Below are 14,125 nucleotides of genomic sequence, written 5' to 3'. Positions count from 1 at the left end.
TTGGGGGGAGGGCATTCATGCACCTTGTGGGATCTCAGTTCCCTTGACTAGGGATTGAACACAGGCCATGGCAGCAAAAGTGTGCAGTCCTAACCACTAGGCCACCAAGGAACTCCCTGCTATTCCAGTAAATTAATGGAACTTTAATTTTGATTTAACAACTCTTGGATATGGATGTGCTTGGTTTTATTAATACAAAATCCAGTTGCTTGTAGTACTGGAGGCTTACCAAGCAGCACTCAGATGCTGGATAAAATGAAGCCATAGTCTCAGCCTGATGTTTGGTTTACAGGTTTCTGCTGCTTTTTAGAGTTGTGACTTAGATCTGTAGTTTGTTTTTACTTGTGTACAGAGATTTATATTCATTTCAAATAACACAATGTCAGTAAGATTAATCTGAAGAACTATTACACAGAAAGAAATTAATCTAGGGGATGACTCGTGAAAGAGAATACTTTATCATGAATGTAAATATACCTAAAAAATCACTGTCTTGGTTTTATACTTTTGAAAGCACTGTTGCTTGGTAAGAGGATTTTCTTAAATATTAATTTCTCTCATTTGTTTCTCTTGAAACCCTAAGAAAACCAAAGGTTAGTGTTTTAGTTATTAAACCCTACTACTTCTAAATAATACCTTAAAAATGTTTTTTAATGTAACCGCCTCACTCTTTCATATTGTAACACTTTATTATAAATTGCCAAGTTTCAAATTGTTAGGGTAACTTTGAGTCAAAGAAGATCCCTGTCATTTACTTATTTTTGGATGATGAACAATTTGATATTTGGCTGAATTCTGATTAGCAGAATAGGAACACTTAGGAAAATTTAAAGCTTATTTTGAAAATAATTTTTGTATATCTGACAACTTCATACCAAGATTGATGGTCAGATGTATCCATTTATCGCTTAATAGGAAAAAACCTATCTTAGAAGATATGGTAGTTAGAGATAATGCTTAGAGTAATCATCTCCTAAATCCTAAAAATTTCAATTTGTCAGAACCTTATTCATTCATTCTGTAAATTAGCTCTGAATACTTACAGTCTGTTAGGTACTTTGATGTTGGAGATGAAATGGTTTAGCAAGCCAGACACAGTCTCTACCCTTAAAAGCTTACAGACAGTGGAGAAGACAAAATTAAGTACTTGTAAGTGTGCTGAGTATTTATAAATAGTGAGATACAGGGCTTTTTGAGAACATATAAACAGTAGGTAATTTAGCTAGTGCAGAGATCCACGAAAAGCCTCCCTGAGGAAGGGATGATTAAAAATGACTAGGGATTAGCTGGGTAGCAAATAAGGGCAAAAGTGTCCCCGGTGCATGGTGGCATGAAAGAGCTGCTTGTTTGAGGAACTGAAAGACTTTAAAAACATAACCATTTTCTTTTACAAATGGGAAATTGAGGCATAGAGAAGTTGAATGACTTGCCTAGGATCACTTAGCTGTTTCATAGCAGACCCAGGACTAGAAACCACTCTCATTCCCACTTCCCTGGTCTTAGAACTCCTATTACAATGTAGTTTACACCAGTGGTGTATATGGTTCCTTCAGCCACACATTTGTCTATTCATCCTTCCATATGTCACTACATTTTTTATTTTCTCTGACATGTCCATGAACATTTGTGTTCCCAAAGTATAGGAAGACATTTTACACATTAGGTATGTCATTGGGCATTTATAATTCTGTCATATAACCTTTTATATAGTAGCTAGTACTCAAGTTGACTCACTGTGAAGTAAATATAGGACTGTGCATATACAGGTAATGTGGTTATATGCAGGGTGTTCTGCTTACTACCCATACTCTTTACTATTTACTGTTTTGCTAGTTGACTTATGTTTAGATAGAACCTCGAACGTGCAACTTAATATAGAATGTTGAAATTACTTGTTTCCCTTGCCTGGGCAGACTGTTTTTATCACCCATAGATCATTTCCTAATAGAATAAGGCCCACCAGTGTTTTACACGTGTGCTAGTGTTTTTGTTCAGTGCTGCTGCTGTTAAGTCACTTCAGTCACGTCCGACTCTGTGCGACCCCATAGACGGCAGCCCACCAGGCTCCCCCATCCCTGGGATTCTCCAGGCAAAGACATTGGAGTGGGTTGCCATTTCCTTCTCCAATGCATGAAAGTGAAAAGTGAAAGTGAAGTCGCTCAGTCGTGTTCTACTCTCAGCGACCCCATGGACTGTAGCCCACCAGGCTCCTCCATCCATGGGATTTTCCAGGCAAGAGTACTGGAGTGGGGTGCTATTGCCTTCGCCATGTTCAATGCTCACAGAGTTTAATTATTCCATAAGCATTTATTGAGTACCTGCAGTGTGCCAGGTACTCTGTGAGACATTGAACATAAACCAATAAAAGGTTGCCCCTATTTATAAAGCAGCTGTATACTGTGAGGAGTGCTGTGTGTTGTGGAGGCACAAGAGATGGCACCTGACTGTGGGGGGAAAGGTATGTACTTCCTGGCTATCTTTGGTATAAAGTGCTTCAGGCATAGGGATTATACAAGTGCTTCTGGATTAAAAAAAAAAAAAGCTTGGTCTTCAAATGATTTGTTTGGCTGGAAAATTAAGAGTGAAATGGTGAGAGATGAGGCTGACGAGGTAAGTGGTAAGGGATAACGAAGGGCTTTTAAAACATGATAATGAGTTTGCACTGTATCTTGAAGACAATGGGAAGCTATTGACTGATCTTAAGAACAGAATGACATAGAGAGATTTGTGCTTTGGAAATACTATTCTGGCTGCTCACTGTAATTATATATAAGTCTTAATGTTTTTTATGAAAGTACTGCTCAATTATTGGCCAGAATTTATTTCCATAAGTCAGTCTTTAACCTTTCAGACCCAGTACCCATGTTTTTTTAAAAAAACAGTATTTTGTAACACCCTTTGAGTTTCATGAAATGACATCTTGATAATATAATTTGTCTAGGTAGATACATAATTTGAAAAAAATGAGGGAGAAATTAAAAGTATAAGAAGATTGTTTCTATGTGTAAATACTTGTTACTGCTACTCAGGGTGTGGCCTCTGGGGTGGTAGCATTAGTATTACCTGGGAGCTTATGGTGCAAACTCTAAGAGGCTGAAATAAGTATTTCAACTGGATCCTCAAATGATTTGTGTGTGTATATGTTTGTTAAGTACTTTTTTTCCCAGTACATTATGAAATAGGAGCTTGCATCTGTTAGTAGAATCACTGTGAATATGACAACTAAAAGTGCAGATTGTTACAGATACATGTACTGACAGCATGGGTACCATGAAGAGTTAATGATGTGTGTGATTTTTCTGAAGAATTCTTAGTAAAATTTCAAACAAAGCATTTGTAGTTGTCCCTTAATTACATAGTGTTTGCTTTTAAATTCAACATACGTTGAAACTGTGGGAAAGTGCTTTATGTTTATGATTTGTTTGTAGATTCACTTAATTATAAATAAGCATCTTGGCTGGATGAATGTCTTGTAGAACATTCAAAAGTTGTGTAGGATGGTTCTTTGTGGTGCAGGGCTAACCCGAGTGCTGTAAGCTGTCCCTGGCTCCCATCCACTGAGCACCAGTAGTATCTCCCACTTACTTTGACATAATGTTCCAGCATCCCTTGATGCTGCCTTCGTTGAGAAGTACTGCCATAAACTTGGATGTGATATGAGATGCTGATGCAGCACAACTTTTGACCAGGCTGAGTCCCTTGAAGCAGGTCTTTTGGCTGAGGCCTTTTGCTGAATTGGTACCCATCCAGCTGGAATATTGAATGCAGTTCTGTTCTCCACTGGCAAGAAAGCTCTTCAAGATGCATACTCTTCCCATAGCCTCTATCCTAAGACTTTGTGTGAACAACCCAGTCAAGTCGCTCAGTCGTGTCCGACTCTTTGCGACCCCATGGACTGTAGCCTACCAGGCTCCTCCCATGGGATTTTCCAGGCAAGAGTACTGGAGTGGGTTGCCATTTCCTTCTCCAGAGGATCTTCCCCACCCAGGGATCAAACCCGAGTCTCCCGCATTGTAGTCAGACGCTTTACTGTCTGAGCCACCAGGGAACCCAAGAGCACTCTAAATGTCATATCCTTCAGAAGATTTGGGTGGAAAAAAGATTGAAAGCCTGTGGAGTCACTGCTTCTAATTAGAAGGTGTAGTCATACCTTCTAATCCATTAAAATTGGCTGCAGAAAACATAATAATCCTATACTTATAAAAACCTAAAATAAAGTAAGGTAAAAAGAAATACATTAATCAAGTTGAAAACAGTTAAGAATTCATGACATCCCAACCGCAGACTGTTTCACAAAACTTTGGTTCTGTCAGATGTAGAGTATATTAGCTAAGATGTTAAGTATGCGAGATTATTATCAAATAAGAGTATTTGGAGAAGATACTTTGCACACACTTGAACAGATATGTGCAGAAAGCTTCAATTGAGAGATAGCTTGCTATTTGGAGAGATTGTAGGAACAGTGAGTCTATAGGTTGTTGTTGTTTAGTCGCTAAGTTGTGTCCAACTCTTTGCAACCCCATTGACTGCAGCACGCTAGGCTTCCCTGTCCTTCACTATCTCTTGGGGTTTGCTTAAACTCATGTCCATTGTGTCAGCGATGTCATCCAACCATCTCATCTTCTGTTGCCCCCTTCTCCACCTCCCTTCAGTATCTCCCAACATCAGAATCTTTTCAAATGAGCTGGCTCTTCGCATCAAGTGATCCAGAGTATTGGAGCTTTGGCTTCCGCATCAGTCTGTCTAATGAATATTCAGAGTTGGTTCCCTTTAGATTGACTGTTTGATCTTCTTGCAGTCCAAGACACTCAAGAGTCTTCTCTAGCAGCACAACTTGAAAGCATTAATTCTTTGGCACTCAGCCTTCTTTATGGTCCAGCTCTCATATCCATACATGACTACTGGAAAAACCACAGTTTTGACTCTATGGACTTTTGTTGGCAAAATGATGTCTCTGCTTTTTAATTAGCTGTCTAGGTTTGTCACAGCTTTTCTTCCAAGGAGCAAGTATCTTTTAATTTCATGGCCACAGTCACCATCTACAGTGATTTTGGAGCCCAAGAAATTAAAATCTGACACTGTTTCCACTTTTCCTATTCGCCATGAAGTGATGGGACCGGATGTTATGATACTCATTTTTTGAATGTTGAATTTTAAACCTGTACATAAATACTATGTAGGTCTGTAGGTAAATTTTGGAAAAGAACAGTTTAATTTTGAGCTAGTTGCAAATCCTGGGAGAGAGGATTAAGTTAGTTTGCAGGAGAAGCTAAATGAATGCTTATAGTGATCACATAGTAAAGGAGATGACACAAGTATGAGGGAAGATGACTACCAAGAAGTAACCAGGTAATAGAGAAAAATTCATTCATTATTTATCAGGAAAAGGGAGAAAAACACAGAAGACAATTAAAAGTGGTGAAATTGACATAAGGAAAATTTGTTTGCTCACACCGAGTAATAAATCATAAAGCATGAAAGTTTGAAAAACATCTGTTACCATATTTGGAATTTGTAGCTTATAAACAGTGCTTTAATATAATAGTGTTTTATGTACAATAGATTTATGAGTAAAACTGTCTCTATTTTTGTCTGTTTTTGAGTTTCTGTTCAATACATAATCTTGGCCATTGTTCTGAGACCTTACAAGGATCGTCTATTAATGAAAGTGTGGTTAAGATAGTTGATCTGTTTTGTGTTTAAGAACACTGTCAGATTAAGATCCTGTAGATTACTGGTGCACATGTTAGAATGTAGTAGACAGTGTGAGACTCACTCAGTCTCACTTTCTATCCGGTGGGTCAGCAAAGAATAGCTTTTAGATTTTTGTTGATGATTTCCTGCATTTAAGTTAACCACACAAATTCTAATCAGTAAGTAGTCACATTTATGGGAAAACTTTAACAGTTATTTTCTTTTCACTGAAGAGGCATGGTGCATGTCCCTATTATAAGGATAAAGTTGATGAGGTGGGGACAGTTTATACCTTATTTCTTCTTCTTTTATAGGTTTTAAAACGACCAGAATATTTTGGGAAGTTTGGTAAAATACATAAAGTTGTCATCAATAATAGCACATCATATGCAGGCTCACAGGTAACTAATTATAGGGACTTTTACCTTTCCTCCCTATGGCTTGACCTGGGCTGTCCAGAAGGAAAACTTGGTTTCTGTGATTAGAAAGCTTGAGTGTCAAACATTTACACCATATAGTGACCTCTATTGGTAGGGTGGGGGAATTTTTTGGTGCTTGTTTGCTCCTTTCAAAACTTAAGAGGGAAGTAGTAACAGATTTAGTGATGGTTTGGAGGGGAGGGGGAATTGAGTCTATAATCAAGCAGTTAAATTATATAGTGATTTCTAATTAATATTTTCAGATGTTGTGAACTTAATAGAGCAGTTTTGTTATGCTGATATTAGCTAGAATACTCTTAAAGATTGCATTTATTCTGAGAACATAGTTTGACACAGTGTCTTCACATCTTATTTTTTCAAATCTAATTTTCAAAGTTTGTGTTTTTTTGTAATGTTGACAAGCCTGTCAGATGACTTGTATAAGAAAATTGCCAAGCCAGAGATATTTCATTCATATGTATTTTAGTCTGCTTAAAATCAGATAAAACTCATTAAGTATGATTATCTTAAGATGGGCTAGTATATAGTTTAATATAAGCTACTACTACTTCTAATCGTTGTCATTATTATTAAAGATAGTGGTAGTAAAGGCCTTTAGAATTCCTTTGGCAGGTTGCAAGTTAATTTTTTTTTTTAAGTTTTTGTTAATTTGATTCTAACAACAGTGGCTTTCACTTTAGGGTCCAAGTGCCAGTGCTTATGTAACCTATATACGGTCGGAAGATGCTCTCAGAGCCATACAGTGTGTTAACAATGTGGTGGTTGATGGCAGAACACTTAAGGTAATATGGTCCTCTGGGTTTTTTTTTAAGGGGGAAGAGATAATATGTAGTAAGTACAGAAGAACATAGCTGTTAAATATTAATGAAGGAGTCTTATTTAAAGATTGCTTCCTAGGTATCCATTCTAACCTATGACAGCTAGTTTTTATCACTTACCTGTTAGGGTCCTGTTCTACCAGGTGGAAGTAAACACATACCTTATTTTCCTTTGTGAAAATGGAGTTATTATTATTCTTGTAAGAAACAGATGATGGTTCCAATTTGTTGTCCTTAAATATTTGGACGTTGATTAGTTTAGGCTTGAGTGAAGGGTCTCACCAAGCAATGCTTTAAGTAAGTTGAAAGAAGGATGGCATAATTAGAAAAAGGAATTTGTCGTATGTGCCTAACTGCTTAAAACATGGAACAGATTTTGCCTTCCTACTCTCCTGATCTCTCGGGAAAAGATTTGGGTGCTCAAGCTCTGGAAACCATAGATTGAGGGTTTTTTTTTTTTAATCTTTCAGATGATCATCATCTTTAATAAATTCTGCTAATAATAGTTGAATTCTGTAGTATTCGCAGCCATACTTTGTTTTATTGTGTTTTTGCCTCATTTTAGGTGAAATGAAAACACTAGATGTGCAAATTCTCATTCTGGTGTCAGTTTACGTTTTGGGTCTTTTTCCTTCTTCCCTCCTCTTCCTGCAGGCATCTCTAGGTACAACAAAATACTGCAGTTACTTCTTAAAGAATATGCAGTGTCCAAAGCCTGACTGCATGTACCTACATGAATTGGGGGACGAGGCGGCCAGCTTCACAAAAGAGGAAATGCAGGTAGTAAAGTGATGTGAATTATCAGCTTTGCAGCAAAAGAAGTATTTTTTTTATAACTTAAAATTGCAAAAGCAAAAACTAATAATTTTATTTTTTATTAAACTGTTATTACTCTAAATTAGCTTTTTCCAAATATGTGGTTGTTCTATGGAATATCAGTTCTGCAGGACATTGTTATAATAAAAAATGTGTCTGTGGTCCCCTAAGTTTTGAAAATGTAGGCAAAATGAAAGCTAAGTGGAGTATTGTAATTATGAGGTTCCCCTCTGCCATCTCTGCTCTTCATAGAGTGTGCTAGAAAATAATACTCTATTAAATTCCACTGAAAACCTAAATTGTTTTTATAAGATGATTCTACCCATGAAAGTGTCCGCTGAGTCAGTGTCCTGTAAAGGGTGAATTGAAGGCTTATTATCCTGTATTCTTTTTCACATTTCTTGTTCTCCTGTCTTCTTTTAATTTGTAGTATAAACTTGCCTTTGCAAGTAAAAATATTGACCATACAGCATATTAAATGAGCATATGCCAAAGCACAATGCTGCACTTCCCTGTTATAGGTGAAGACTTCAGATTGTTGCTGTGGACTTTGCAGGAATACTTCTCATTTCAAAGGTGGGGGGCATTGACTACTGCCTTTCATTCTTCAGGTCAAACTGGAGACAATCTAGGAGGGGCTCCTTATCACTGATTAAATCACATTATAATAAATACATTGGCATTTCTTTACAGTTTGTATGATCTTTATGATCCAGAAGCAGTGTTAAGAGACTTTCCAGGTGGTCCAGTGGTTAAGACTTCACCTTCCAAAACATGCGCTGTAGGTTTGATCCCTGGTTGGGGAGCTAAGATCTCACATGCCTCACAGCGAAAAAAACCAAGCAATAAATGTGACAAATTCAGTAAGGACTTTAAAAATGGTCCATGTCAAAAAAAAAACAAAAAACAAACCCAAAAACTAAGTTCTCTGTGATATTTAATGGGGGCAGATGACTTACTTATTTCTTGCTTATCCAGCAAATGGTTCTTGACTTTTTTTCTTCTTTTGAATGAAACTTTCTTGGATGAAATCTAAGGTTGAGCCATTTCATGCTGTATTTTGACTAATGGGAACTATGCTTTACTTATGGGTATTATTACAATGAAAATATCTGTCAAGGAGTTTCTAAGCCCCAGTTGATCTCACTTAAGTATTATTAAAAAGTAAAAGAAAATGGATGGGCAGTCCCTTGGAATTTATTTGGAATGCTGTTTAATCTGTCTTTGTAAACTCCCCCTGTTAAACCATTTGAATACCAGTTTGAGCTCTTTGTAGCTAATGAAAGCCTTAAGATCTGAAGTATTGCATGCAGAAAGAATTTTCAGGGCTTTTTTTAATTTTAAAGATGTAAAATCCACATCTAAACTGTGTTTTTTCTTAACAGTTTAAAATTCATTTCATATTGTTGACCTGTATTCATCTCTCTCTCCTTTGAGTTTAAAGTTACTTTGAAAGGGGGTTTCTTCATTAAAACATTTCCTCAGTGTAGAAAGGAAACGAACAAATTATATCATGGCAAAAACTAGGTCTTTCCTTGTTACTGCATAACTCAAAATTTAGTGCCATATGAAATATTTATATAGTTGAACAGGCAAGAGCCCTCTCAGAACAGGGAACGATGCATTGTGCAATATATATGATACAGTTGTGCTGGATCACGTGATACTGCCCTTTTTTTCATTGCTTTGTTTTTGTTTTGATCTGTTCTGGTTTTCCCTTAACATCTCTTTAGACCACACTTTAAAAATAATTAACAACCCTGAAGGTAAGTAGAAATGTCATAATATACATGCAGAGAGTAGAAAGTTATTCATTGTTTCACTGTAATTTACTTTTGTGTGTAACTAGTTGCACAGTCAGTTGTCTGGTTTCTTCCATCATGTTTGTAACACTGCGTTTTGATAGAGAGCTACCAACTCCAGGAAGTACAGAGCTCTCTTTGTCATGTACAGAGCAGGGATTGGCAAACTTTTTCTGTAAAGGGACAGTCAGTCAATGTTTTAGTTTTTCTGGTCACATGATCTCTGTAACAACTACTCAAATTTGCTGTTGTAGCACCAACAAGGTCATAGATAATGTGTAAGTAAATGAGCATTACTGTTCCCTTAAAACGTTACTTACAAAAACAAAGCGGCTGGCTCTAAATTGCCAGCCATCTTCTGGTCCAACGTTTAAATATATTCATTTTTATGTAAATGTGTTATTCAGTCTTAGGATAATGAAAAATATAGTAAAATTCTTCATCTCTGAGTTACTTTTAGTGTTAATCTCTTCTAAAAAGAGAGATTGATTTTCCAGTGATCTTCAGAAAATTCTGTGATGACCTGTTAAAAAACTTAATTCTTTTGTGGAAAGATGGGGAAGTAAATTTAAAAGGGCCCCTCTAGTTTTTTAAGCTAGCAAAAATGTTGTCTGTTAATATGTTTTTTCTCCACATAAAGTGGTTGATGATATGCTTAATTAATGGAATATGTCTCCTGTAGTTTTGTTGAAAGAACTTTCATTGGTCTAAAAGTTCTGTGACATCTTCCTCACAGATTTCTCTGACACTGTGACAAATCCTTATGTATTTTATTTAGGATAGCTTTAATAATTCAGAAAGTACGTCAGCATTTTATACCAGCCACTTTGTGAGTCCCACTGCAGTTTTAATTTCTTCTTCCACTAGGCGGGTAAACACCAAGAATATGAACAGAAGCTCCTTCAGGAATTATATAAATTAAACCCCAATTTCCTTCAACTGTCTACGGGTTCAGTTGATAAGAATAAGAACAAAGTGACACCACTGCAGAGGTATGATACGTAAGTACTGATATTAGTGTAATCAAATACCTTAACCTTCCTGTCTGTCATTCTTCTCTTTTCATTCTGCATCTTTTTCAGGCAGGATCCTTCTTGACAGTGTCTGTCATTTGTGCAGAATTGTTGTACTGTAGAAAATGTTGAGTCACAATTTCTGGGTTTGAATATTTGCTGCCTGCTGCTCCCTGGTAATACTTCAGATGAGCCTCTCGATGCTTCCCCTTTGCATTGATTTGCAGACTACCTTGAGCCCCAGGAACACTCTCCTTGATAAAAAGGGAAATTAAGAGATGTGGGTTATTAAAAGGCTCTTGTCACCTAATGGAGGTTTCCTTCCTGATGTAATGACGGGGTGCGGGGGCAGGGGCGGCACAAAATACTGTAAAAGGGACAGAGGGTATTAATCTGAAGCGTTTGTGTTGGGGGTACAAGTATTCATGTTTGTCTTGTCTCAGGAATCACCAAAGTCTTATGTCCTCTGAGTGAGGAGGGTATCCCATATACAGATCTTTTTCATCTTGGAGACAACTTGTTTTTGCATAGACCTGTATTCTGTTCATGTTTAAACAAATTTTTAAGTTTATGTATCGAATCTCATTCTGATATGGTGATCATCACATATTGGATTGTATTTGGTTTTGGCCTGTCAGATAACGATGATTAATAAAAATGATAATTTGGGGGTTACACTTTATTCTGAATATATCTTAAGTTTGTGTTAGGATCTTGATGTTTCTGTTTTTTTTTTTTTAATTTGGTAAGTCTAAGTTTTGTAAAGTGAATTCATCTAAAGTAAATAGCTGTAATCAAATAGATCAGTTTTCTTTTTTAAAAAATTTATTCCAAAGTTAACTGATGCTTTAAAGGTATGGGTATTACATAGTCCCATTACAATTCCATGTCTGTTTAGCACTAGAATAATGTAAGGGCCATTTTTAAGCATAGCTAATAATAACCACATGGATTGTTGTTAGAGTCAGTTTCTTCAAAACTTATTCTTATATTTAAATTCTTGGAAGTCCTTGTTAAGTTTATTCGCTTTGATAGTAAAGATTATTTATAAAGGCAATTCAAATTTAAAAACTTCCTTTTATTTGCACATACATATGTACATATATATATATATATATATATAAATAAATATATAGGTGGCCATAGAGCAAAACATAAAATTATTATATAATAAACTACATGAAATTTATTTTATCAAAGCTAAGGATAAAAGTTAAGTCTAAAATCTTTGGGGGTTGATAAACTTTGACCTTTTCCGTTGATCTTTTTGTACCCACCCATATGTTTATTAAGAACCTATGCTGTTATTTACCCCATTGATTGCTAACTCTGTAGTCCATTATGTAAGAATTTGTAGTAAAAATTTATTTCAGATGCTTTTAAATACACGTCTTTATTCTCATTAAAAGTGTTGTCATTCTAATTAAAGTCATGTTCTGGGTTTATAGCCCCTAGAGAATGCAGAGAAGAAATGTAAAATTTAGATTATCTCTTTGTGACAGCATTTGTTATTCCCTGAATATAAAAGTAATGTTTCTATTAAAGGAGAGCTGAAAAATATACAAATGCAGAAAGAAGAAAGTAAATATTGTATGTAATCTCAGTACTCAGACGTTTTCACTAAAATGATTTGGTGTATCTTCCTTGTAGTGTGTATTTCCTTGTAGTCCTTTTCCTTCCTGTGAATGTATATATACAGAAAATTGCATTGGTTTGTTACATTTTAAAACTTAATACCCATTATTATGAATACTTCCCCATGTTACAAAAACATAATTTTTATGACTGTGTAGTATTCCATTATATGTGAGTATTGCACATTTATTAAACCAATCTCCTGCTGGTGTATATTATCTTACTTTCATTTTGGTGCTATTATTTATAACACTGTGATAAATATTTCTTCATGTAAACATTTTGGTTATAGTTTTGATGCTCTTAGAACTGCTAAGTCAATGATTATGAGTATTTCCTTGAATTAAGTATTTTTTCCTGCACATTTGCCAATTTTGATAAAATCTTTCTTGTTTTAATTTATATTTGATTAATATACTGAACTTCTTATGCATTGTGAATTCATATCTTTTTGCCATGTTTTATTGTTGTATTTAAGTGTTTTCTGTGCAATATATAGGCTAGCTTCCCCCCGTTAGTTGACCAAGTGTATTTGTTTCACAATATTTAAGTCTTCTGTGTCACTCAAGAAAGTTCTTTTTGGTCTTTTCTCTGCATTTTTAAATCAAATCTCCTACCATCACCTCTTACTGTCTAAGAATCCCTAGGAACTAAAAATTAAGCAACAGTGTCAGAAAGTGGTATAATCACAATATTGAAAACACCTTATTGTTTTTAATTTATTGGGCTTTTTTCTTTGTATTAGAAGTGAAAATTGGAATTTACCAACATGTCTTTTCAGCATTTTAACAGTAGTTAGCTGTCTTTAACTTATGTTTTTGTGATCACTTATTAATATAGATTTACTAATATTTTATTGACTTTGCCTTCAGATAAAGTATAGTCAGAGCACATTTATTATTGTTTCAATTATAGGAGAGGAGTGTCATAGCAACCACAAGTTGTAGGGGAGAAAAGAAAAGGGGGGAATTGGAACAGTATACCCATTTAGTAACTTTGCCCCAAATCAGTGCAACTGAACTTCAGCGGGGACCAGAATAAACTTTGACATGGTTACCTTTGCTTAACATAAGTACATGATATGTGAAGGATTTTTGAGAGAGGGAGAAGGATTTTTGTTTGTTAGTTTATTTAATGCAAGGTGCACCCTCCCTGCCCCCCACCACCCCCAGGGTTTATTAAGGACAGTTGATGGTCCAGGTTACATAGAGTTATCGGTGTTTTGTTTTGTTTGGCAAGCTCCTATAGCTTGTTTTCTTTGCATGCCAACCCCTGCCAGAGAGTAAATTTGACTGTCAATATTTCTGAACGTCTGCTTTGGTCTCCACTTGTACCTTACCACCATACAGGGTACAGGTAGGGATGAATTTGTAGACAAGTTTTCTTCTTCCCTCAGGGAAGACCTGTCAAGTTAGAATGAAGAGTAGTACAACTCTTTCTGTGGTCTTACTCGATAGAGAACATTTTTCTTATTCGAGTTGAGAATTAAACTTTCTAGGGACAAAAAGAATGGCCCCTTTTCTTCTTTTCTTGGCATTCCTGTGTAGTGAGCAGCAGTTTTAGAAGAATTTCAAGAAAGCAAAACTTGAAAATTTATAGATTGACATTAAACTGAAATGTACTTTTCTCATTTGTAATTAAGCCAGATTATAAATATTAAGAATATCATAACTACTAATCATCACTGAACCCCAACATTGTCCCTTGACACACATTAATGTTAGTAAGTGAAATTTTCTATAATATGTCTTATTCCTGTATCACTTAAATGAATAATTAATTAGAGGGTGTGTATCATTTGTTCTTCACACACATCCGTCCATTATTATGGGTTTGAGAGTGTATTAGTCAGATTGGGTTTTGACTGTGGATACACTTTTTCTATTAGTTATTTTGAAATGATGAAT

At 35.7% G+C, this 14,125-nt stretch overlaps 1 protein-coding gene across 6 annotated transcripts in view; it reads left to right on the top strand.

The window, feature by feature from the left end:
- Positions 1-14,125, top strand: part of CNOT4 (CCR4-NOT transcription complex subunit 4) — a 146,921-nt gene that overhangs the window by 81,648 nt on the left and 51,148 nt on the right. For 3 of the 6 annotated variants that reach the window (XM_055421315.2, XM_055421313.2, XM_055421317.2), the window contains exons 4-7: positions 6,009-6,095; positions 6,815-6,916; positions 7,607-7,732; positions 10,438-10,562. In XM_055421315.2, coding sequence (XP_055277290.1) covers positions 6,009-6,095; positions 6,815-6,916; positions 7,607-7,732; positions 10,438-10,562 — 440 coding nt within the window. Of the gene's footprint in view, positions 1-6,008; positions 6,096-6,814; positions 6,917-7,606; positions 7,733-10,437; positions 10,572-14,125 lie in introns of all 6 variants that reach the window. The other 3 variants (XM_055421314.2, XM_055421312.2, XM_055421316.2) reach the window with 1 other exon arrangement.

The sequence above is a fragment of the Moschus berezovskii genome, chromosome 3 (genome assembly GCF_049115385.1).
Source record: "Moschus berezovskii isolate FMDL1 chromosome 3, NW_MosBer_1.0, whole genome shotgun sequence".
Lineage (NCBI taxonomy): Eukaryota > Metazoa > Chordata > Mammalia > Artiodactyla > Moschidae > Moschus > Moschus berezovskii.
The sequence above is the reverse complement of the archived record's forward strand: the minus strand, read 5'-3'. Positions and strand labels throughout refer to the sequence as shown.